General features: G+C 36.3%; 1 protein-coding gene across 1 annotated transcript in view; it reads right to left on the reverse strand.

The window, feature by feature from the left end:
• Positions 1-1,837: 1,837 nt before the first annotated feature.
• IPO7 (importin 7) overlaps positions 1,838-26,355 on the reverse strand; it is a 59,109-nt gene continuing 34,591 nt past the window's right edge. Inside the window, exons 9-25 of the mRNA XM_080815481.1 lie at positions 23,759-23,893; positions 22,900-22,999; positions 22,069-22,145; positions 21,789-21,905; positions 18,296-18,385; positions 17,715-17,880; positions 17,380-17,540; positions 16,025-16,153; positions 13,190-13,256; positions 12,982-13,107; positions 12,458-12,555; positions 10,150-10,245; positions 9,062-9,282; positions 8,759-8,964; positions 7,353-7,559; positions 4,844-4,960; positions 1,838-3,989 (exon numbers count right to left, since the gene is read on the reverse strand). Coding sequence (XP_080671607.1) covers positions 3,892-3,989; positions 4,844-4,960; positions 7,353-7,559; positions 8,759-8,964; positions 9,062-9,282; positions 10,150-10,245; positions 12,458-12,555; positions 12,982-13,107; positions 13,190-13,256; positions 16,025-16,153; positions 17,380-17,540; positions 17,715-17,880; positions 18,296-18,385; positions 21,789-21,905; positions 22,069-22,145; positions 22,900-22,999; positions 23,759-23,893 — 2,211 coding nt within the window. The 3' untranslated portion in view covers positions 1,838-3,891. The remainder of the gene's footprint in view (positions 3,990-4,843; positions 4,961-7,352; positions 7,560-8,758; positions 8,965-9,061; positions 9,283-10,149; positions 10,246-12,457; positions 12,556-12,981; positions 13,108-13,189; positions 13,257-16,024; positions 16,154-17,379; positions 17,541-17,714; positions 17,881-18,295; positions 18,386-21,788; positions 21,906-22,068; positions 22,146-22,899; positions 23,000-23,758; positions 23,894-26,355) is intronic.

Genomic DNA, 26,355 nt, shown 5'->3' on the forward strand with positions numbered 1-26,355 from the left:
TCTTGCCTAATTGCCCTGGCTACAGTCTTATATGTACAGTGCTGTATATAAGTGGCAACAGGGAACCTGCTTGTTTGGTTCTTGATCGCAGCGCCAGGTTTTTAGTTTCTCATTACAGCCATTAGCTTTAGGCTTTTGGTGATGTCATTTTTCAGTTTGAGGAATTCCCTTGTACTTCTAGTTTGAGTTTATTAAAGGGTTTTTTAAAAAAATCTTAAGACTCAGATGGGAAGCATTTAAATACAGGATCCAAACTGAGTATAACTGACAAAATTTCAATCTATACATGAAAGCAGAATCCAGACATACATAAAAGGTCACCTATGCTTTAAAACCTGGAAGGGTGCCTGGGTGGCTCAGTGGGTTAAGCCTCTGCCTACCGCTCAGGGCATGATCTCAGGGTCCTAGGATAAAGCTCTGCATCAGGCTCTCTGCTCAGTGGAGAGCCCGCTTCCCCTCTCTCTCTTCCTGCCTCTCTGCCTACTTGTGATCTCTGTCAAAATAAATAAAATTGAGGGGCACTTGGGTGGCTCCGTCCTTAGGCATCTGCCCTCGGCTCAGGACATGATCCCAGGGTCCTGGGATCGAGCCCCACGTCGGGCTCCCTGCTCTGCGGGAAGCCTGCTTCTCCCTTTCCCGCTCCCCCTGCTTGTGTTCCCTCTCTCACTGTCAAATAAATAAAATCTCAAATAAATAAATAAATAAAATAAAAAACAAACAAACGTGGAAGGGTGTGTGTCTGTTACTTCACAAAAAAGTTATTTAAAAGACACTTTTTCCTTACATATTAATAAAATCCTGGATTTCTAGCTAAATATCTAGTTTCCCTTTTCAAGAACCACATTCAGCAAAGTGCTATTACAAGAGTGGCCAACCTCATCAAAGGTAAAACACAGAATTCAGGAATGCTTTAAAAAAAAAAAAAAAAAGTCACGGATATCTTCACCAAAATTTAAATGATATAAAACAGAACTGACATTCTTGTGATGGATGTTTTAATGTAATTTTAGGCCATTCATTTTACAAACACTTATGGAGCGCCTACTATGCTTAAGGCATTGTGTTAGATCTTCCCAAAGACATGGTTTAGTCGTATTAATACAGTTCTTAATGACTTTTTCTTCATGCTTGCTTCAGGGCCTACATCTAGGGCTGAACAGAAGCATACAATCATAAGGCTGTGGTCTAGCCACCCCAGCTCTACACTCTGGTCTCTTCCAGAGGAGAGCACAGCAGTCACTATCTTGATAAGGTGTGTAGCTTAGCAATCACCATTTTATTACCTGGAGAGAAACAGATTAATAACTTCCTTTAATAGTGATCAACGAATAGCTTTTGGAAAAAAAATAGACAGCTTAAGTTTAACAAAAAGTGAAGATTCTATGCTGTCAGTCATTTGACAAAACAAAAATTGAAACCCAAATAAACTCAGAATTAACTTCTATAAATTAAATAAGTTACAGGTTAATGAAATTGTGGGAAAGACTGTATATTAAATAATATCTACATGCAACCCATTACAAGTCTGTAAATACTCATCCAAAGTCCTACACCCTTATTCAGAAGTACTGACAAATATCAAGGTGCATAATCTGTAAGAAACTATAATTTGATGTTAAATTTAAGGGAATACTGTAAATAACTGATATATATATTTGATACATTAGAAACTAACACTTGAAAACTAATATAATTTAGCGGTCTTTAATTTCAATTACAATCTATAAATGGAGATTAGTTTGGATTGTATGACAGAGGAGACAATAAAACTTCTCAAAGACATACCAGTACATTTTCTTAGAATAAAAGCTCAGCAAATGAGAATTTTCATACTGTGCATGGTAATAACTAAAACCTTTATTAGATATGGTTTTCCAATAACAATGTGAAAATTGGAATTATCAATTCAAAGAGCATTGAAGTCTGAAGTTTAAAAAAGTAGACTAGATATTAAGGGATAAAAGGTAAAGGAAGACGAAAATGTTTAATACTATTCAATATATCCCCTCTGTACACAATGTTGCATATATACAACTACTCCATTTTAATTTTATTGATTTTATATAATAGTGAAATCCCCTTAAGCAACCTAGGGTATACAGATGGTGTCCAACTTGGGGGAAAAAAAAGTAGAAACACACTTGATTAACAGTTTTCACCCACACATTTTAGACAGACAATTTTTTTGTTTTTTTTTTTTGTTTGTTTTTTGCCAAGATTTTCATAGTAAATTCATAAATATAGGAAATACTTTCACTCCTTCAGTGTTAAAATAGAAAACCAAACAGTGCCAACAGTAGTGGCTTAATTATTGGCATACAAGAAAAACACAACACCAATGGGTTTTCTTCATTATGCATTTTAAATATCAATATGTGCATTTGTTTCATTTTTACAGTTATAAATTTCCTAGTCTGTTATAGACAACAGCATTTAATAGTTTTGAATCCATTGAGATGTTGCTTTCAATTTGAAATATTGTGTGTATACATGTATATAAAAAAATAACCCAATGTATGACTCATCTGACAGATGTTTAAGATCAATAAAGGCTTATTTTTCAACATGCAGTTAGGAGAGAGGGAAGCAAGCCAACCTCTCCACATTGTCTTTGTTGCTGGCTTGTTTTTGCAGTGGTATCAATAGTGGTTTTTGGAGGGAACCGTGTGCCTTCAGCCTAGCTATTTAAGATAAGATACCACAATCAACAAGAGGGGCAAGGAAGATGGGGGGAGAGGAATATGAGCAGGTGTTAAATTTTAAAAGTGTGCATTTTGCACTCTTTCTAGGTACAGAATAAAAACAGGCCAATGAAGGAAAAGTTTTATAATTAGGAAAAAACTGCAATCAAATCAAGACATAATAGCCGAATTAAGTTCTTTTAATAGATTGCATATATAGATGTTTAGCCATACTCTTTGATCAACTCTTTAAGAGTAGAACTTTATATCCAATTTACATGCTTCAAATATCACCTTTCTTATTTGGTACAGTAAGGTCTTGTATCCAAGTCTCCACTTGTACACTGAGAGCTTTAAGAAAAAACAGGACACAGAGGGAGTTGCCATTTTTAGCAGCAATGAAATATCACTAACCCCTTTTAACATACCGAATTCAAGTCACTATCAGAGGTGAGTGCACCACAAAGTCACCAGGTACAAAATTGCTATTTCATTTTTAAATTAATAACTTGAAATTACCCTGCCCCCCACCCCATTACATCCCTTCTTTTTATAAACAGCAAACATTTTGCTATTTTATACATAGGCTAGCAGGCTTGTTTCAATATGAAAGTGCTAATTCATTTACAGATTTTTTTTTAATCAGTTATGTAGTGCTACAATAAATGTCCAATAATCTACATAGGAACAATCTTTGATGAATGAAAATGATGAAGATTGAATAAGGCTATCGATTACCTTATCTTATTTACATATAAAGAATAGATACCCAATGGTGAGGAAGAGACAGAAATCGGACAAATACTCATAGGTGTAAAAATTACATCTACCTTTGAGCGTATACTGTAAATGAGACATTTTAAGTAGTCCTGTAGCCCATGCCTATTTTTTCCTCAGAAAAAGAAAAGCTGCCTTCATGACATCCCCTCGTTTCAGATTTCCACAGTGTCACTTGAACTTTCAGTCAGAATCTTACTTTCTTCAAAAAATAAAGAAAATACCACCCCCAAATTACCACCCTCCCCCCCCAAAATCCCTCTGGTTTCTTTTTCAGTGCCAAGTTGCATGATCAGGTCCCACCTCCTGGGTTTTTTTGTCCATCTATTGATCAATTAGTTTAGAGTAGATAACATGAACCAGTTCTGGAACCGCTACTAGGAGGAACACAAGCTCTTCACTACAATCACACAGCAGGAAAGAAAGTGATAACTCAATTCATCCCTGGTGCCGGGCCTCCAAAATTGAAAGAACTTGGCACAACTGGAGCACTGAATTTGTATCCTCCATGCTTCTCAATCATTTTGGATTCTAAAAAAACAAGTAAGTGAAAGTTTGAAAGAGTATTTAATCATCTTTACTACTTTGGAGAACAGAAGGAATTGATAGACATTAACAAAAGCTTAACCCACTTAATAAACAGAAAGTCCCAAAGTTGTCCTCTCCCTCCTTCTCCTTTATAGGAGTAAGAGAGAGGAAGACGTACATTATAGAGAGAAGATAAACCCTCAAGTTATATGCAGTAGACTTCTTAGCCAACTTTCACTTCCTGATGGTAAAAAGAAATCTTTAAATATACCCTTTTGAGTCAAATACTGAATCAGAACTCAGTCTTCAACAAAGGGAAGAACAGCTAATGAATCTACATATAAAATACCTTAGAAATCCAAATATAAAATACCTTAGAAATTTGTGCCTTCCTTGTAAGGAGGATACTTTTTTGAATACTAATTTGCCTAATAGTATTAAGACCTACAGAAAACTGTTAGGCTGTGTATTATCTAAAATGTCCTTTCCTGAAATGGATACCGAAATGTTTAAAGATGGTAAGATGTCATGATGTCTGGGATTTCTTTAATATTTCTAAGAAAATGCACAGTTTTCACACCCTAAAATTTTTTTTATACTTTTAATAGAATATTCTACTATCAAGCCATCACCAAGAGCTTGAGCAACTTTATCAAAGCTATTGCACACTGAAATTACACTTAAAATCAGTCAACTACGGCCAAAACCAAAACTCATTTCTACATTTCATTCTTTCATTATTCCTATCACCTGTAACATCTGTAGATTTATACAATTTTAAATCATTTAATATAAAATGTTAAAGCTGTATTAAGTCATCAATTGCATTAAAGAGGGGTTGTGGTCAATTGACATACCATGGGCTGCTCTTCTTTGATCAGCCAGAGTTGCTATATCCTGTAACTGTTTTCTTTGTTCTTCATTAAGACCGTGAGTCAAAGCCTGATACCACACAGGATTACGATTTTGTATAGCTATCAAAAAAAAAAACAAGGGGGAAAAGGGCAATAATATGAAAGGCCTGGTAGTTCCTTTATAATATGTTCCTTCTACTTCACCTCCAGTTCTGAAATTCTGATCTACTTTATATTTTCCCAAAAGTAATTTAAGTTACTTTAAGTTATTTGTGAAGCAAAAGATAGAGGGAGAAAAAAAATTCTGGTTTGGCTTTATGCTACAAAAAAATCTAATCATTATCATACTTCATATTTCCAGCAAATAAGAAATCAGCTTGGGGCGCCTGGGTGGCTCAGTTGTTGAGTGTCTGCCTTTGGCTCGGGTCATGATCCCCGGAATCGAGTCCTGCAGAGCAGAGAGCCTGCTTCTCCCTCTCCCACTCCCCCTGCTTGTGTTCCTCTCTCGCTGTGTCTCTCTGTCAAATAAATAAAAAAATAAAATCTTAAAAAAAAAAAAGAAAGAAATCAGAGCTGAACCCAGTTCTTTTCTATTTTATTTTTTATTTTAAAGATTTTATTTATTTGCTTGACAGAGAGAGATCACAAGTAGGCAGAGAGGCAGGCAGAGAGAGAGGAGGAAGCAGGCTCCCCGCTGAGCAGTGGGCCCGATGCAGGGCTCGATCCCAGGACCCCAGGATCATAACCTGAGCCGAAGGCAGAGGTTTAACCCACTGAGCCACCCAGGTGCCCCCTTTATTATTTTTTTTTAAGATTTTATTTGTTTGACAGAGATCACAAGTAGGCAGAGAGGCAGGGAGAGAGAGAGAGGAGGAAGCAGGTCCCTGCTGAGCAGAGAGCCCGATGCAGGGCTTGATCCCAGGACCCCAGGATCATAACCTGAGCCGAAGGCAGAGGCTTTAACCCACTGAGCTACCCCAGGCGCCCCTGAACCAGTTCTTATATAATTAAGTAACAAAGTAGGGAAACTTTAAAAGTAAACCAACCTGTATAAAAGATTCAGAGTTAAAAGCAACTGATAAAGGCTACCTTGGTTAGAATTCTCAAATTCCAAAATTAAAAAACAAAAATCAGAAGCATTAAGTAGATCAAGAAAGGAGTGAATGGTACAAAATAAATGCCTTATTTTGTTCTGCGCTGCCTTGTCAAAAACTTTTCTTAAATACATCTACTGTCTTTTTCCAATGATAGCTCTGCAGTATTGAAATGCTCACATTTTATATTACAGCCTAAATGGTTAACAAATTTTGCCAGCATGTGACAAGACCAGGTATTAAAATCTCAGTGTTTCATAAAAATTATGCACTAATAAATTGACATATAAGTGTATCAAGTCTGACCATGTATTTCTCTATTTCAATTAAGCAGCTATATAAAGGGGTAGGTGTCTGCTGAGTCAGAGAAAAAAGTTCTCTAGAAAGACTTTCAACAAAAGAAGTTTTTAACACAGTAATTCCGTGACTGAAAACTGATTTCCCCATGTACCAGATGGCAGGGTTTTTTTGGGGTGGGGGCGGGGGATAAGGGGGTTATAGGACATCTAATCACATGCTTTTCTATTTCTACTTCATTGCACTTACTATTCACAGGCCCTCTACTATAAGCCATCCTTTGGGATTAACATGTATATAAGTCTATAAAATACAAAGTCACAGACAAAAACAAGTCAGTAATTCATGGCACCCAATCAATTCTTGCTGCCTGCCATGTAGCTCAGAAACCATTCCTTTGTGTTTCTGTAACCTTGCATCATAATTGGTTTGTCATGGGTTTGGATGACTAATGCCTTGGTTATCAGAGAATTTATTCCACATCAAAGTTCTCATAATACATAGGAATGATAATAGAGTTATAACTCTGTGGAGAAAAGGGTGTTTCAAATATAATGCTAATTTTAATTTCTTAAGTTGGACAGAACAGAGATGTTATATTTTGCTGAAGTCCAAGTAAAGGATGGCAAAGCCACACACAATGTATTACAGGAAAAAAAGGGATTCTAAGACCATTAATATTAAAAATGGTCAACTTCTCAGTAAGTTAACTGTGGTTTTAGCTGGAGGGGAAAAGAAAGATACACATACATAAACACACAACAAACAGACACAAGAGTGCATACTTCTGGGGAAAGCTGCAAGAGAAATCAGAAGTGGGAAAGAGGAATTGTCATTGTATAAATTTTGAAATATACTACTTTCCTATAATGTGCATGTTTCAATATGATAACTTAAATATAAGTAAAATAATAAAACGAGGAAATGCTCTACAACTCTATGGCAACAATAGTAACTTTGGATACTTCAGTTACCAATCCCCTCAATCAATCAACTAAGTTTGGGTTTGATATACCTAAAATCCCTTCTTTAAGTGACACACACAAATAAGAACAGACAAGTGCAGAGAAATGGGTCATACAGAGCTATCTGAATTACATATCATACATAAGTCGACTTACTTTGAAATATAGCTTTAAATATCTGATACTCATCAACAGGGTTATCTTCATCATCGATGATTGTGGAATAGCCCTCCAGAGCAGTCTCCTCAGCATCATCCTCTTCCCAATCTTCATCATCTCCATCCTCACCTGCTTGCTTAGCCAAAATCTCCAAATATTCTTGCCCATCTTCATCAATATCATCTTCATCACTCCCCAGTTCCTCTGTAAGTCATAAATAGGTACATTTGTTAACAATGAAGTATTCTCTTATTCAACAAACTGACAGTGATCACAGTTAGTAAATTACAAATCACAACTGAATAAATTCAAGTTCCAGAAACTGGTGTTTAAATACAATATTCTGCGGGGCACCTAGTTGGTGCAGTTAGTTAACCATCTGATTCTTGGTTTCGGCTCAGGTCATGATCGGATCAAGTCATGAGATCAAGATCCAAGCTGTGGTTCACTGAGCGTAAAATCTGTTTGAGATTCTTTCTGCCCCACCTTTTACCCCTCCTACTCCTGCTCTCTTTCATATAAACAGTTAAATAAATACAATATTTGGGAATAAATAAAAAATTATCATAAAAATCCAAGAAACCCAACCATAATTCCTAATACCAGAGGTTTGAAAAAGGATTACATAATTTGAGATTCAGCACTTGTGCTCTAGGCCTTATGGTATATACCAAACCAAACACCAAGAGTAAAATAATATAGTTGTTTTTTTTTTTTAAGATTTTATTTATTTGACAGAGAGAGAGATCACAGGTAGGCAGAGAGGCAGGCAGAGAGACGGGGGGGAAGCAGGCTCCCTGCTGAGCAGAGAGCCTGATGCGGGGCTCAATCCCAGTACCCTGAGATCATGACCTGAGCTGAAGGCAGTGGCTTAAACCACTAAGCAACCCAGGTGCCCCTAAAATAATATAGTTTATGTTATATCCATAGAACACTTTCTGTGAATTTTTATTTAAAAGGCCAAGTTGGTGAATGATAAAAGACAAAATGGCAATACCTATCTTATTCTGAAACCATTACAATAATTTCTCTTAACCAACATTCTATCAATTTATACTCTTATAGTCTGGTGTCTAGAAGAAGGAATATATTAGCCAACGTCTAATCAAATTAATTTTATGGTGGAGGTATACTCAGGTTTTAGCACTAATAAATGATAGATGTTTGCCAACAGCAAAAACCATAAATGGCTAGAACTGCTTTACATGTCAGGAGACTTAGCCGAAGTTCCTGCCTTCACAGATCTTATTCTCTAGCAGGAAGATAAGGTAGTTTCTCTATGAATGAACAAACATGAAAGCATTTGGGTATGATTCCACATTTCTTTAGAAGGGTCAAAAAAAAAAAAAGTACACTGACTTCTAACTAGGTAAGTTTGGCTTCTTCCACCACAAATCCCTTACCAGTTTCATCATCATCTTCAGCTTCATCATCATCATCACTGTCGTTCTCGTGTTCTGCATGGCAGGCATACGCTCTTTTTAATCCATTAAATAAAAGGATAAAAGCTGGCAAAATCTGTCCAGAAACCTGATTTAAAACTTGTGGTATTTGTTCCATATCAATAAGAGCACAAAGGCCCAGAACACACATCTTTCTGTCATGAAGCCTAAAAAATAAAATAAAATATTTTCTTCTTCTTTTTTTTTAATAAGCAGAGTTTCTCACAAAGTTAAATAAACAAAGATCCAACATGTGTCACTTACCCCAAGAAACAATCTACATCATTAAGCCACTGCGTAATAAAATGATTTGTAACTGGTTCAACATTATTAGGGAAGCGAAGATTTTCTAAGGTGTTGAGAAGCAGGTGTGGATTATAATACAAAGCTGCAATGGCAACTTGCAGGCACATTGTCCGAAGTTCACTCGTCTTCACCTCTCTTGTCAGTCTCTCTAAAGCTGCTTCCACAAATAAGGGAATGCACTATAAAGAAAGACAGCAAAATATTCCAAAACCTTAAGTGACAGCAGTCTAACCATCCTACCCATATTAACTGTTGCCTCAACTAACCTCTTTTTCTCTTCATTAGATGACCTAATAGTTTTTTTTTTTTTTAAAGATTTTATTCATTTATTTGACAGAGAGAGATCACAAGTAGGCAGAGAGGCAGGCAGAGAGAGAGAGGGAAGCAGGCTCCCTGCTGAGCAGAGAGCCCGATGTGGGACTCGATCCCAGGACCCTGAGATCATGACCTGAGCCGAAGGCAGCGGCTTAACCCACTGAGCCACCCAGGCGCCCCAACCTAATAGTTTTTACTATTGAGGCATTCACTGAGAAATTTAACTTTAGAGAAGACAAGTCTTCACCGGGCTATCAGAGCCTCATCAAGATAGCCAGCTGGATTCACAGTATTCTTATTGACTAATCTGACTGTAGTAATCACTTAACACTATATACATCTGTATCAATTCATCATATTATACACCTTCAGCTTATATGATGTTGTATTTCAATTTTATCAGTAAAGCTGGAAACTGACCACGGAAATTTAACAACTAAATCTATCTTACTGTAAAGTGATAATGTGGCAAACAATACTCTCAGGGCCAACTATAAATCTTACCATGCATGATAACAAACAGCCATAAAACTTGTCAGTCATATTTTCATATATATTTAAACACATGATCATTATATATTGGTTAAATTTTAAACCAATAATTAAAAAGTGTTATCTAGTGTAATAAACAATAATACACAAAATACACAACTGTCCCAAAAGAAAAAAAAGTGGAGGGAAAGATTCTATGAAGCCTCAAATGGGAATAATAAATAGTTAGCCTCACTGACCTGGTCAATGCCACGCCCTTTGCATTGTAGAATAATGACCTCTAACAATTTTGCTGCATGACACTCTGCATCTTCTCCTGCAACTCCTGTAAGAACCTGCTCAACACAGAAAAAAAAAACTGCAATAAGGCATCATGAAACCTTTAAATCAGAGAATATCTGTCCTCCGTCTATAGTCTCTGGAGTTTTAAAGATACTTTAATTAATATAAATCATTACAATATTCATTGTAGACTAGAATCTAAAGCAACTGTGAGGATTTGGAGTTACTGGTTGGCTGTATCTCAGCAATCCCACACCTTAGTCTACATAATCAAATCACCTTCCTTGTAGTGCCATTCTGGACTACAGCACGTTGAAAAACACTATCTTCTCATACAACCATCATAGCTAAAGCACCCTACCTTTCTCAGGGATATTAGGCTCTTATGTAAAGAAGTACAAAAAAATAAGTAATAATAATAAGCTGACATTGCTAGGAAAGACATTTCTTTACACAAGTCTCATAAAATAAAAAATAGTGTCATTGGACTGGGAGAGGAGGAAGCAGCAGCAGCTTGTTGATGGCAAATGCTATTCCCAAACAAGAAATAAAAAACATGGACTTGACTTGCTACTTAGAGAACTCTCAAGTGTTATGAGTAACTTCTGGAAAAGAAAGGATTTGGTACAGATAGATAATCACTGTTTCCAGAGTATTAACATTAACTGTATAATTGACAATAAATAATGAATAGTACACCAGATGATTATTTTGTGACTAGATGTTCAGAAAGAAAAGATATCAATGAAGACAAACCCCTCTAAAAATTCCATGGAGCAAATCATTTCTTTCTTTTTTTTGTAAGATTTTATTTATTTATTTGACAGAGACAGTGAGAGAGGGACCATAAACAGGGGGAGTGGGAGAGGGAGAAGCAGGCTTCCTGCCAAGCAGGGAGCCTGATGCGGGGCTCAATCCCATGATCCGAGCCAAAGGCAGACGCTTAATGACTGAGCCACCCAGGCACCCCCAAAACCATTTTTAAAATGCCTGGTGTTTTTGTTTTGTTTTTATAATTTTATTTATTTATTTGAGATAGAGAGCAAGTGAGCACACAAGAGAGAGAGCACAAGTGGGGAGCAGAGGGAAAAGCAGGCTCCCTACTGAGCAGGGAGCCTGACGACGTGGGGCTCAATCCCAGGACCCTGGGATCATTAACTGAACTGAAGGCAGACACTTAACTGACTGAGCCACCCAAGCGCCCCTAAAATGCCTGTTGTTAAACAGCTAGCTGTCTCTCAGCACTGTTAGAAATGCAAACCCCATTATACTGACTTTGATACCGAAGGACCCCAATTCAACAACTGTATCCCCTATCTCTTGTGTAAGAAAATCATTAATAAACAAAATAAAACAAAACAACACACAAAACATCTGGCATACATTTACTTGTAGTTTTCCAAGAAACGGCACAGTACTTTTGACTTTAAGTAAACCCTTGGGTTTAAAATTTTGCTATTTACTAAATAATCACTGTAAAGCCTTCATAAACCTGTATCTTCCAAAAATTTTCTTTATAAAACATCTTTAGAGGGGCCTGGGTGACTCAGTCTTCAAGTGTCTGCCTTCGGTTCAGGTCATGATCCCAGGGTCCTGGGATAGAGCCCCATATTGGGCTCCCTGTTCGGCAGGAAGCCTGCTTCTCCCTCTCCCGCTTCTCCTGCTTGTGTTCCCTCTCTCACTGTCTCTCTCTGTCAAATAAATAAATAAAATCTTAAAACAAAACATCTTTATTTCTGATCCTTTCAAATATCTCTCAAATAAATTCTTGATTCTTTCCTTCTTCTGATTCAAAGAATTAGGCTAAGGTAAGCTCCAGGCACTCTAAACAGAAAAACATTTATAACTCCAATAAAATGTCAGGCCAGACAGGGAAACCTGGGTGGTTCAGTGGGTTAAGTGTCTGCCTTCAGCTCAGGCCACGATCCCAGGGTCCTGAGACTGAGTCCCATGTCAGGCTCCCTGCTCTGCAGGGAGTATGCTGCTCCCTCTGCCCCTCTCGTGCCTGCCCTCTCTGAAGTAAATAAAATCTTAAAAAAAAAAAAAAAAAAAAAAAAATCAGGGCAGACAGAAGACAAATACTCGTCAAAGCCATTATTGTGGCATGTAGGAATCAGTCTTCTAGTTTATAGCTTTTAAAGCCCTTATTCTGTCAGACCCATATAGTGTTCACTATAATGTGTCATGTGACTCTTCACAATTTCATACTTATCACAGCACCAGCCTCATGACATATATCCTTATATTAACTAAAAAGTGACCTACCTTCTTACACATACTATATATCATTTCAAGATACTTGGTATCAGAGAGAAGTGTGTCTGTATCAACTGTTACGTAATTATGGAGCAGAGGCATCATATCTGTATTAACAAAAAGTATAAAAATATTAAAAAATGAGTTAAAAACATAAAAAGTAATATAAGTCAAATATCTTTACTAATACAAATGCTGTTTCTGAAAAATGTCCTTAGAAAAAGAAAGCAAATATGCGATTGGTCTGTAACAGAGTGTGTGTGTGTGTAATGCAAGGAGTATTATTATATATTGTACAAAAAGACTGACAGGAGCAGGACACTGAGAAAATGTGTTAAAGGAAACAAATCTAAAAGGATAACTAAATCAAAATATATAATGGAAATCAATGTTATCATCTTTGAGCATTAACTATAAGTGAAGACTTGTAAATAAAGAAGCCTTAGAATATTCAAAAGTGTATGTTCAAGTGATACACTAAAAATAAATCAAAACGGGGAAATCATCAGTATGTCTATGTTTACTTGACTTACCTGTAAAGTAATCAAAGCCATCTTGCTGAAAAACCTCAAATACTAGAGGTAGCAACTGCCACATTTGCGGAGACACTTGCTGACATGTCAAACTATGTGCTAAAGAGAAGATCTCTTCATAGAATTCTGAAAGAGAGTATGGAGTCGTTAGGACAATGCTTGCTGATATGAAAAGCAGGAAATTCTAAGCATAAGTAAAGGTATTTACCTAAGACATGCTGCTGTAAAACAGTTCCAATGACCTGTAAGCAGATTCCCTCAAGCTGCTGAGTTATCTAAAAGAGAAGAAAAAAATGTATGTAACTGTAGCACACCAGTGAATTAATTAATAAATAATGTATAATGCAATTCACTGCTTATTAAAATACAAAGTCAGTATCTTAAATCATTTTAAATCTTTGTTTGAAGTGACTCATTATACAATTGTGGGTCAATGTGGAATTGAAATTTAGTAAAATACCATTATAATGAAACACAAAAAATCACTTGCACAGTTTACCTAAAAAGTAAAGGAAAAAACAGTATCTTGGGAAATGTAAGTAATTATGAAAATACAGGAGCCAAATCATTCTGCGGATAGATTACAGACCTTTTTGTGTTTAAATATAGATCAACTCGGCCCTGATGTAATTGAAAAGTCACTCTCAATAGCTTACAGAAAAATTATTTGAAAGAAGGCATTATTTTTATCACTCTCACTAATTCTTAAGTCACCTCTATTTACACAATTGTTAGCTACAGTGATCCACACCCCAAGACCAAAAACACAAATTCCTCTTTAACTATCAGTACGATCCTCGATCAGATCCCAAATCTCTGGAAGCCATGAGAATGTTTAAAAAGTGGGGAAGGGAGGGGCGCCTGGGTGGCTCAGTGGATTAAAGCCTCTGCCTTCAGCTCGGGTCATGATCCCAGGGTCCTGGGATTGAGCCCTGCAATGGGCTCTCTGCTCAGTGGGGAGCCTGCTTCCCCCTCTCTCTCTGCCTGCCTCTCTGCCTATTTGTGATCTCTCTCTGTGTCAAATAAATAAATAAAATGTTAAAAAAAAAAAAAAAGTTGGGAGGGGAGACAAAATAAAATTTACTAACTGGACACAGAACCAGGACATCCATTTCAATTACATATACTTAAAACATTTTCAACTCTTCAAATATGGTAACATCTGTTTTGTTAACCATAGACAGCTATAGAATTCCTCATGGCTTCTTCCTATCTTCAATTATAATGCAGAATATAAATAGTTTACCAAAAATCTGTGGTTGCAAAAGGCAATTTGCAGATAACATGGAATTACAATTTATGGACATAAATATCTGCATTGGAATTATAAACACCAAATTCAGGACACTGGTTACTTCAAAGGGAAAGAAGCAGGGAAATGAGATTAGGAAGAGGTCCTCCAAGGGCTTCAATTACATCTATCTGAAATTGTTGTTCTTAATGGAAATAAAGTCTAAAGGATATACTATAAAATGTTAAAATCTAATAAATTTAGGTGGTAGCTAAAGGGTATTGGTTATAGTTTTCTGTTCTTTATCCTTTTTGAACGTCTTAAATTACTCCATTTTTAAAAATTCATGATTATCATTCTCTTTAAAGACAACTGTAAGATGGGGCACCTGGGTGGCTCAGTGGGTTAAGGCCTCTGCCGTCCGCTCAGGTCATGATCCCAGGGTCCGGGGATAGAGTCCCACATCGGGCTCTCTGCTCCAAGGGGAGCCTGCTTCCTCCTCTCTCTCTGCCTGCCTCTCTGCCTACTTATGATCTCTGTCTGTCAAATAAATAAAATCTTAAAAAAAAAAATAGACAACTATAAGAGAAAACTAGAAAGATGATAGTAATGGTAGCACAACAATGTATACCTAACGCCACTCAACTGTACTTTGAAAATGGTTAAGATGGTAAATTTTATGTTATGTGTAGTTTACCATCATTAAGAAAAAATTTTTTTAATTAAAAAATAAAAACTAGAAAGATGCCTGGGTGGCTCAATCAGTTAAGCATTTGCCTTAGGCTCAGGTCATAATCCTGGAGTCCTGAGACCAAGGCCCGTATGCTTCTCCCCCTGCCCCTTCCCTCCACTTGTAATTTCTCTCAAATAAATAAATAAAATCTTAAAAAAAAAAAATTAAAAAAAAAATCTCAGGGTTTTGAGATTGAGCCCTGCAACGGGCTCTGTGCTGGGCATGGAGTCTGTATAAGATTCTCTTCCTCTGACCTCCCCTTTCAAAAAAATAAAATAAAACAGGGCGCCTGGGTGGCTCAGTGGGTTAGGCCTCTGCCTTCGGCTCAGGTCGTGATCCCAGGGTCCTGGGATCTCGCCCTGTGCTCAGCGGGAAGCCTGCTTCCCACCCCCCAGCCCCTGCCTGCCTCTCTGCCTACTTGTGATCTCTCTCTGTCAAATAAATAAGTAAAAATCCTAAAAAAAAAACAAAATGGGAAAACTAGGAACTAGGAAGGTTTTTCTAGGAATCACCGCACTATTGGATCTGGATCTGAGATACGTTAACCTAAGAGGCTGCCAAAATCCAAAGCCTTGAAGTAAAGATATGGTAATACAAATACCTCCTTCCTATTCCTTCTAATACTAAAGAACCTAAAATATTTGTAAGATACCAATCTTCTCCTTAAAAAAGGGAACTAGTTAAAAGATGGAACAATCAGGATGCATGTCAAAGATAACCAGAGAGGGGCGCCTGGGTGGCTTAGCGGGTTAAAGCCTCTCTGCCTTCGGCTCGAGTCGTGGTCCCAGGGTCCTGGGATCAAGCCCTGCATCGGGCTCTCTGCTCAGCGGCGAGCCTGCTTCCTCCTCTCTCTCTGCCTGCCTCTCTTCCTACTTGTGATCTCTCTCTCTCTCTCTCTCTCTCTCTGTCAAATAAATAAATAAAATCTTTGAAAAAAAAAAAAAAAAGATAACCAGAGAATTCAGATAAGCCAGAGCTGCCTAAAAATGCATTAGAACTATTGCTGAAAAACGGCTTTAAATTCCCTAAAACTTGGATCATTAACTGGATCAAAACCTTATAACACTGAATCATTTTACCTCTTTATGATCTTCAACTACACTAAGAAGTGTGTCGATGGTATTCAGAATTCCCATAGCAGTAACTGCTTTGTCATCACTTCCTTCTTCATCTGGCCCAGTCTGGATTACCTGATTAAATGTCATTGCCTAGAGTCAAGAGAATATAATTTAGGCTTGCCGTTATAGCAGTATAAACACATTTTGGTCTAAAACTTAATTTTTAAAATGTTCTCACAGAGACAGCAAAACCAATCAATGTTACCACTGATTAATATTAAGAGTCTGGGCTCTACAATCAGAAGGTACTACCACTTACTAGGTGACCTTAAGTTACTTGACCTGTTTCCTGACATTTCATTTGAGAACTTTATCATAGAGATACTTTGAGGCTTAAATGAGGCAAGGCATAGAAATTGCCTAATATTACCAATATTCTTATTAATATTATTGACTAACATTTGACAACACCCAAATATAGGTATATTAATCAAGGTTTTTTGTCACAAAATTGTTTCCAAACTTCTGAGAAGTAAAGGATGGAGTGCTAACTAATAACCAGCTTATTATAAATGCAATATACATATTTAATGAATGCTGCTACAGTTATTCAAATATCCTTCCCCATTTCAAAATCAGGTTTTCACAAAACTCTGCTTTTGCTTAAATCCACAGCAGATACCAAGACCTAGATTCCCAAAACCTCAATACTCAGCAAGAATATAAACTGCATCAAATAAATCACTGTACTGGGATTATGAATGGTAATTGTTAGGGCATGTTCATACTTTCTATTACCCTTAAACAATTTACATTGTTAATTCTCAAAAGTTTGGGGCTATGTACAGTAAACAAAGGCCAACTATTGAGTAACTACTGTTTATAAATTTCATTAAAAAACAACAACAACAACAACAACAAGGGCGCCTGGGTGGCTCAGTTGTTAAGCATCTGTCTTCGGCTGGGGTCATGATCCCAGGGTCCTTGGATCGAGGCCCACATTGGGCTCCCTGCTCGGCGGGAGGTCTGCTTTTCCCTCTCCTGCTCCCCCTGCTTGTGCTCTCTCTCTGTCAAATAAACAAAATCTTTAAAAAAAAAAAAGAAAAACTACCTGGGGTACCTGAATGGCTCTTTTTAGAGCTCACATTTTCTCTCAGTATATGAATATATTAAAAATATACAAATATATTTTATATATAAATATATAAAAATATATTCTTTTAAAAAATATATTCTTTATATAGAATTAAATGAGCTAAATGTGTGAATTAAATACAGATATAAGGCTTAAAACAGTACCTGATATACAGTAAGCTCTATGAAAATACTTATTAAAAGATTAAGTACTGAATAAATGATTGGTTCAAATAACATACCAAATGCTGTGTCATTTCTACTGCAATAGGAGTAACTTCTTCACTATACTCGCAGATCATTTTCTGAATTACATTGGTAAGATCATCATTTTCTGTTTCTCTTATTATATGAAGTAGAGCTTGCATTACAGGTCTGATGAATGGTGTAATATACTCTTTAGCTGTAAGAGAAAAAAAATTTGGCGAAAACCTCCTAAAACCTGATATAACATATATCAAATAATAAATAGATACTTTCCCATAAAGGGGAAGAAATTGTGTCAAGTTTCTAGGATTATGTCTTTTAAAATTATTTGTAAAAACACTGCACCATTTTTGAGATATAAATCCTTTACCTTTTTCTTGATTGCTGATCAACACCTGAAGTGCAATGGCAGCTTCCACCTTCACCGGCATTTCCCTATCATCAATCAGACATCTTCTTGTCAGCTCTAAGGCTGTTTGCAGGTTCTGGTCACTTTTGAACTTTACTTCACAAAAATAGTGAAGGACCCAGCAAGCCTTTTATTAAAAAAATGCAGTGAGTTACTATAGATATCCTTTCCTTAAATTGCCCCAAGCTACAGCATGTCTATTCCAAAAGTTCTGTGTGGGAATCTGGAGGCTGGCCAGTGGTAGATATGCCCAGAGACACAACACTAGACCAGTACTATGATCCCAAATTATTCTTTGGCTGCATGACATTTGTGTGGACAGCAAGGTCTGAATGCAAAACACAGACAGACACTGCTATCAGACATAGATGAAAACTATGCACACATTACAGCAGCCATTTATTATTTACATGAAACAGAGGTCTAAAAGGAAATAAGGCTTTTATTAAGGTGGGCATTAAAAAGGCTCCACATAAAAGTCCACATAAGCAGTCATTCATTACAAAACATAAATGTATAAGTGAATAAGGATGAAAACATACCCTCGCTCTCATATAGCCTAGTTCACTGCTGAAGAGAGGGAATACATGATTCTGCAACATGTATTCCATCTGATCTTTGTAGATCTTTTTCTGTAAATATAAACAACAATTATTTTTCAAAGAATTCCAAATATAATAAACTCAAATGTCAAATAAATACACAAATGTTAAAAATAACCATGTCAAAACACATTTATTCTGATTCTTTGTACCTCAGGATCCATATCTAATTTTCTCATTCTCAAACTTCACCATCAAAAAACACTGAATACCTTTTCTTTTTTTTTTTTAATGTTTTATTTATTTATTTGACAGACAGAGATCACAAGTAGGCAGAGAGGCAGGCAGAGAGAGAGGAGGAAGCAGGCTCCCTGCCGAGTAGAGAGCCCGATGTGGGGCTCTATCCCAGGACCCTGGGATCATGACCTGAGCTGAAGGCAGAGGCTTTAACCCACTGAGCCACCCAGGCGCCCCCTAAATACCTTTTCTTTAATCTTTTTACCTCATTTGCTTAGAAAGTTTTTATACTACATCTTAACAGCAATCATGTTTGAGTAATGGGAGTGTGGTTAATTTTATTCCTTACCTTATAAAACGATTATAATGAAAAAAGCCTCACTGAAAAAGTTCTAAATGAATACAACACAGTTTGAGAAAAGACCCTGCTTACAAGGTAATTATCTGGTTATCTAAAAAGATATTCTCAGGGTACCTCAGTGGCTCACTTGGTTAAGCATCTGCCTTCAGCTCAGGTCATGATCTCAGGGTCTGGGGATCGTGCCCCATGTTGGGTATCCTGCTGGGGGAGGGAGAGTTTGCTTCTCCCTCTCGTATTCCCCCTCCCAACCTGTGCTTATGCACTCTCACTCTCTCTCATATAAATAAATAAAATCTTTAAAAAATAAAAAAAATTCCGGGGTGCCTGGATGGCTCAGTGGGTTGAAGCCCCTGCCTTTGGCTCAGGTCATGATCCCGGGGTCCTGGGATTGAGCCCCGCATCGGGCTCGCTGCTCGGCGGGGAGCCTGCTTCCCTTCCTCTCTCTCTGCCTGCCTCTCTGCCTACTTGTGATCTCTCTGTCAAATAAATAAATAAAATCTTTAAAAATAAATAAATAAAATTTAAAAATAAATAAATAAATAACATTTTAAATTTTTAAAAATGCATGGTTAAGGAAAAAAAAGATATTCTCATGAATCTTTAGCGTCTTTTCTAAGTGGTAACAAGCTTTTAAGAAGAAATCCTGGGGGCACCTGGGTGGCTCAGCGGGTAAAGCCTCTGCCTTCAGCTCAGGACACGATCTCAGGATCCTGGGATCGAACCCCGCATCGGACTCTCTGCTCAGCACGGAACCTGCTTCCCCCTCTCTCTCTGCCTGCCTCTCTGCCTACTTGTGATCTCTCTCTCTTTGTGTCAAATAAATAAATAAAATCTTAAAAAAAAAAAAAAGAAGAAGAAGAAATCCTGGAATTGCATATTATATCAAATTTGAAAATATATGCTTGAAAAACTGAAGACTGAGACATAGGAACTAAATACAATGTGGGATCCTAGACTGGATCACGGACCTTAAAGAAGGACATTAGTGGGAAATCTTGCACAATGTGAAAGGGGTCTGTAAGATTAGTGACTGGTAGGCTATCAATATTAATTTCCTGATTTTGAGAATTGCAATATGGCTATCTTAGATGCTAACATTAAGGGAAGGTGGATGAAGAGTAATGAAAAACTATTTTTGCCATTTTTCTGTAAGTCTAAAATTACTTAAAAATAGAAAGTCAAAACAGAAAAATCTGAACTTGCCAAGAGAACTCACTAAAGAGTACCAGCCTGCCATGTAACAAATAAACACTGTCTTTAATTTATAAACTAACAGAAGGATGGGTGGACAGGTATAAAAAAACTAAAATATGAACAAAATATACCTACAAACTCATGGTGATATGGAACAAGGTTCCTGGGAGTTAGATGATTCTGTGACTAAATATTCACTAACATTTTGGTTACCATTTATCAACTTTTTTTAAAAAAATATTTTATTTATTTGACAGACAGAGATCACAAGCAGGCAGAGAGGGAGGCAGAGAGAGGGGGGGAAGTAGGCTCCCTGCGGAGCAGAGAGCCCGATGCGGGGCTCGATCCCAGGGCCCTGGGATCATGACCTGAGCCGAAGGCAGAGCCTTTAACCCACTGAGCCACCCAGGCGCCCCACCATTTATCAGCTTTTAAGCAAAATAAATTTCAGATCGCATTTATGAAGTCAGACACAATGTGTACAATTAAGTTGAGGTTCCTAAAAATAAATCTAATCCAGGGTCATTCTTTTTAGAAATTTATGTCACAAAAGCATGACGTTCCTAGGCCATGAATGGATTCATTCATGTTTATAAATTTCTTTAGAGATAAATTTTTTGGAGTCAAAAACACTATTTCATAATTATCTTACAACATAAATATAAAACAACTCATCCAAAAGGAGTACCTTTAGCACAAGCAGCAAAAGAAAACATAAACTGGACAATTTCAGAATCTTATCAAAACTTGTACTTCAAAGGACATCATCAAGAAAGTGAAATGATAACCCACAAAATACTTGCAAATGAGATATATGAAAAAGGTCTAATATTTAGAATATACAAAGAACTCTTAACAATTCAACAATGAAAGGACAAATAACTCTGCTAATAGACAAAGGATTTAAATATACATTTCTCCAAAGAAGATATACAATAGCCAATATGCACATTAAAGATTCACCGTATCATTATTCATCAGAGAAATGTAAATCAAAACCACAATGAGGTATTGTTTGACACCAACTAGGATGGATACAATAAAAAGGTATTAATTGTTGGTGAGGACAATTGGAACCCTCATACACTGCTGGTAAAAAATTTAAAATGATACAACCACTTTGGAAAACAGTCTGTCAGTTTCTCAAAATATGACAGCAATTTGACTCCTAGGTATGTGACCCAAGGGAAGTGAAAATATTATGTCCACACAAAGATGTGTGCATAAATGATCAGCTTCAGTATTCAAAACAGCCAAAAAATGGAAACAGTGCAAGTGTACACCAACTGATGAATGCATAAATAAAATGTGGTGTAAGATACAATGGAATATTATTTGGCAACAAAAAGGAATGAAGTACTGACATATGCCACAACACGGATGAACTTTGAAAATATTGTGCCAAGTGAAAAAGCCATTTCTCAAGGAGCACATATTACATAGCATTCCCTTTACGTGAAATGTCCAAAATGGACAAATCCATAGAAACGAAAAGTAGACTGGGGGTAGCCCAGGGCTGAGAAGTTTGGAAGAAAATGGAAATTAACAGCTAATAGTTTCTTTCGGGGTTGATGGTTGTACAACTCTGTGACTATAATAAAAACCACTGAATTACTCACTTTAATGGGCAAACAGTATGGTATGTGAACTGTATCTCAATAAAACTGTTATTAAACTACCTGCACACAAAAGAAGAAATACCTTCAGAAGTATTTCAGCTAAAGAGCCAATCATATGCAGGGCTCCATCTTTTTTTCGAGGATCAGCATTTGGTTCTGTAAGAATCTGGTAGCAAAATCCCATTGTCTTTTGCAGTACCTAGATTAAAAAAGAGAAGTTAACGCTTTATTCGATTTCCTAACAATCCTTAACAACAATAAAAAAAGACAAAATGACTTACATGGTAAACGTTAAAAGCTTAGTGTATATCCGAACAGATTTTAAATATTAAAGCAAAACTTCTCTATATTAAATAACCTACCTCTTTCCTCTTGCTACAAGCTGTAAACAAGAGTGTCTGGGCAGCAGTGGTAGGAGAAATGAAATCTTCAAACACATCTGGAGAATAAATTTAAAATTAATACGAAAACCAGTAATTTCAATTTCTTACACATTTTCAAGTAATTTACAAATGATGCTCTGTAAAAGTAAGACCTTAAAAATTATGCTGAATGTTCATGCTAGGTATAAAGAGGAAACCAGATTCCTATATAATTTTGCAATAGCCTAATTTCATGTCTCTTCAGTACAAATTAAATGTTAATCCATTAATTTCTCTTAATGATCATTATCTTTCATATAAAACACAACTACCGTGAGAATTTTCACAATATGGTCACAATAGTACAATTTACTACAAACACAAAAAATTTTGGTATGAAGGACTAAAATTCAACATTAGTCAAATTACAATCCTTTAGTTCCATGCAGAGATTCCATGTGATTCCAGCTTCCAATACATGTCTTCTCAATTCCCATACATATGATGACTGACATGGGATCCAAAAGTATAGTTTTGACACTTAGTGTTAAGGTGTAATCTTGAATTTCTAAGTTTTAGCATGTGCCAAAAGCACATCCAATAATTGTAACTTAATAACACTACTATCAGTGTCTGCTAAAAATGAAGACTGTCACTATTAAATGCCATAACTAGTGAACACACCCCCAAAAGTCTAAAAAAAATGGATAAATTACATTAAAACAACAAAGATCTTTCAGTACCAAAGGAGAGGCCTTAAGATACCACTATGAATACTATATACAAACTTAGCTACTGACATATTTTGTTTCTAAGAAGGTGAAAATTTACCAAACTTCATGCGTATATATTCATAAGGGTCTTCTTGCCAAAGTTCTTCATCAGCATCTGTATAGCACATCAATGGAAAAATAACATCTTGGATAATGCCCTGAAATTTAAAAGTTAATAAAGTAACCTTAGGTCAGTCTTTAAATTTAAACCTTCAATTTTGGTTAAGTGCTGAAACAAAAGCAACCCAATAATATTATCTATATGTATATATTTTTTAATTTTTTCCCCAATAATATATATTTTAAAACTTAATACTAAACTTTAGTAATGATTCTCAGATCAACTATTAAGGTACATAGTATTGTGTGTAACAAATAATTATAAAGTAAGACATATGAGCATATAGGCAGCAATGAAGTATTCTAAGAAAATACATTATGACATTTTAGTCCATCAAATCCTATAGTTCTAAATAAAGCAAATAAATCACTCACAGAAATAATACATAAGCTAATTACCCTCAAAACCAATCTGGTGAAAGTCCTTAGTTTATTCCAAATTACATGACTAAAATGTCATAATCATAAGCCAGCACTAAGAATTTAAATGCAAATTTTAAGATAATAGCTTTAGATTAAAAGGAATCTGAATATTTACAAAATACCTCTTATAAGTTTATGTCAAGGTATTTTCTCATTTTCCTAGTATACCTTCAAAACAATTAACAGAACAAGAATAACACAAGTAAAAAATAAGCATTTTTCAACCTTTATAATGTTATTTCAATTATATTTTCCAGAAAAACATCTCAGATAGAAAATTATTACTAAACCCCCCTCACCAAAAAACCAAAAAAACAATGACAACAAAACAAAAACAAAAACAAAACACAAACAAAAAAAAAGAAAATTATTACTTGTATATGAGGCTTCAGATTCTTCCAGGTGAGGGCATGAGAAACTCCTTGATTAATATAATTTAATGTCTGTTGTAAAACTCGAGGAGCCATATATTGTTTCTCCTTGTACTGATATAATACCTTCAATAAGACCTTCAAAAAAAATATTTGATCAGAAACCAAAACTTAAATAGACATTTTAACCACTTTATAAGTCAGCAAAACCATCTGACCCGTATCTTAATACCTAGATCATCATCCTAAAATAATAACCATATTCTCTTAAAAAGAAAGTAATTTTGAAAATTTTGTGTCAGAGAACCATATTTATTCCCAAGGTAGTCAAATAAGCAAACTGAATTAATTCTATGTCAAAGGACTAGTTTCTGATTAAGTATAAAAAGAAAACCACAGGTTACTTACTGAACATGCTATAACTTTGAGATAGCCCTGCATTGTTGTTTACCTCCCAGAAAAACCTTATGCAAACCACTTACCAATTTAATGTCTGCAGTCTGGCAAGAGTTCTAATTCTATGTATTTGAGAATAGCAGTTGTCAAGATTTGGCCCACAGACCTCCTGAAGGGTCTGTGAGGTCAAAACTATTTTCATAATAAGGCCAAGACATTATCTGCCCTTTTCACTATGTGACATCTGCATCGATGGTACAAAAGCAATGGTGGCAAATCCTCTGGTGCCTAACATGAATCAAGGAGTGGCACCCAAGTGTACCAGCAGTCATCATATTCTTCACAGCCACATTAAATTCAAAACATTCATTCCTTAAGAATACTCTTAATGAATCAGAAATATAAATGTTAAACGGGGAGTATACAACATATAGCACTTCTTCTACATACCAAAGTACAATGGTTGGAAGAAAAGCTGAAATAGCTTTCCTATCAAATGCTATCATATGCTTGAAAGAAAAACTGACAGACAAATTATGGTTATTTAGACTTGTGTATATGGCATATTTTTCCTCAAAAATGAATAAAATGAGCCTGTCACTTCAAGGAAAATAACTGAGAGTATGTTACTGGTGTTAAAATCTGAGCTTTCAAACAAAATTAGAATTCTCAAAAATCTTAGATGCAAAGACTTAGATCTGCTTAATTAGTTTCCAATATTTAAAGATATTTCTGATAACATCAGTGATAATATTAGCAAATATGATTTTTTTAAAAAAAGATTTTATTTATTTGACACGCAGAGAGAGATGAGAAGCAGGCAGAGAGTGAGGGGTAGCAGGTTCCCTGCTGAGCAGAGAGCCCGATGTGGGGCTCGATCCAAGGACCCTGAGATCATGACCTGAGCCAAAGGCAGAGGCTTAACCCACTGAGCCACCCAGGCGCCCCAATTTCTTTTTTAAAACTGCATAATGAAGGGCGCCTGGGTGGCTCAGTAGGTTAAATCTCCAACTCTTGATTTCCACTCAGGTCATGATCTCAGGATTGTGAGATCAAGCCCCTTGTTAAGTAAGCTCAGCACTCAGTGGGTAGCCTGTTTCTCTCCTTCTCCCCCTGCTCCTCCCTCTGCTCCTCCGCTTGCTCATGCATGCTCTCCTTGCTCTCTAAAATAAAAAAACCTTTTAAAAAATAAAATAAAATAAAATTGCATAATGAAGTATATTAACATTTGGAAAATGTTCATTTACTCAGTTTTCCAAATGACCAGCTGTTACAAAATCATGTATGGATAAATGATCCATTCAAAGTGCAATATAGATCAACAGGTGATAATGTAAAAGAATATAAAATGCTTGTTAACAAATTTTATACCACAATTAACTTTTAAGAAACTACCACTATTGAGTGGCTCAGTTGGTAGAGCATGTCACTTGATCTTGGGGTCATGAGTTCGAGTCCCACTTGGGTGCAGAGTTTACTTAAAAACAAAAACAAAACTACCATTATCATATTTTGATGTGATATCAAAGAATTTCCACAATTTTGTGAAAAGTTTACAAGTCTTTCCTTTTCCAACTTATCTGGGCCACAGTGTCTGCAGTTATGTCCACCAAAATAAATTTAAAAAGACTAAATACATAGGTAGATGAGTATATAACTGCCTTTTATTAAGCCATACATTAAAAATTTAGTAAAAATGTTTAACAATACCGGGGCACCTGGGTGGCTCAGTGGGTTGAAGCCTTTGCCTTCGGCTCGGGTCATGGTCCCAGGGTCCTGGGATCGAGCCCTGCATCAGGCTCTCTGCTCAGCAGGGAGCCTGCTTCCTCCTCTCTCTCTGCCTGCCTCTCTGCCTACTTGTTATCTCCCTCTCTCTCAAATAAATAAATAAAATCTTTAAAAAAAAATTAAAAAAAATGTTTAACAATACCATTTCCTTTTGTTAAAAACTTTTCATTTTGGGAAACAGTTAAAAAAAAAAAATACATATTCTGGGGGCACCTGGGTGGCTCAGTGGGTTAAAGCCTCTGCCTTCGGCTTGGGTCATGATCCCAGGGTCCTGGGATTGAGCCCCACATCCGGCTCTCTCCTCAGTGGGGAGCCTGCTTCTTCCTCTCTCTCTCTCTCTCTGCCTGCCTCTCTTGCCTACTTGTGATCTCTATCTGTCAAATAAATAAATAAAATCTTAAAAAAAAATACATATT

The sequence above is a fragment of the Martes martes genome (genome assembly GCF_963455335.1).
Source record: "Martes martes genome assembly, chromosome: 10".
Classification (NCBI taxonomy): domain Eukaryota; kingdom Metazoa; phylum Chordata; class Mammalia; order Carnivora; family Mustelidae; genus Martes; species Martes martes.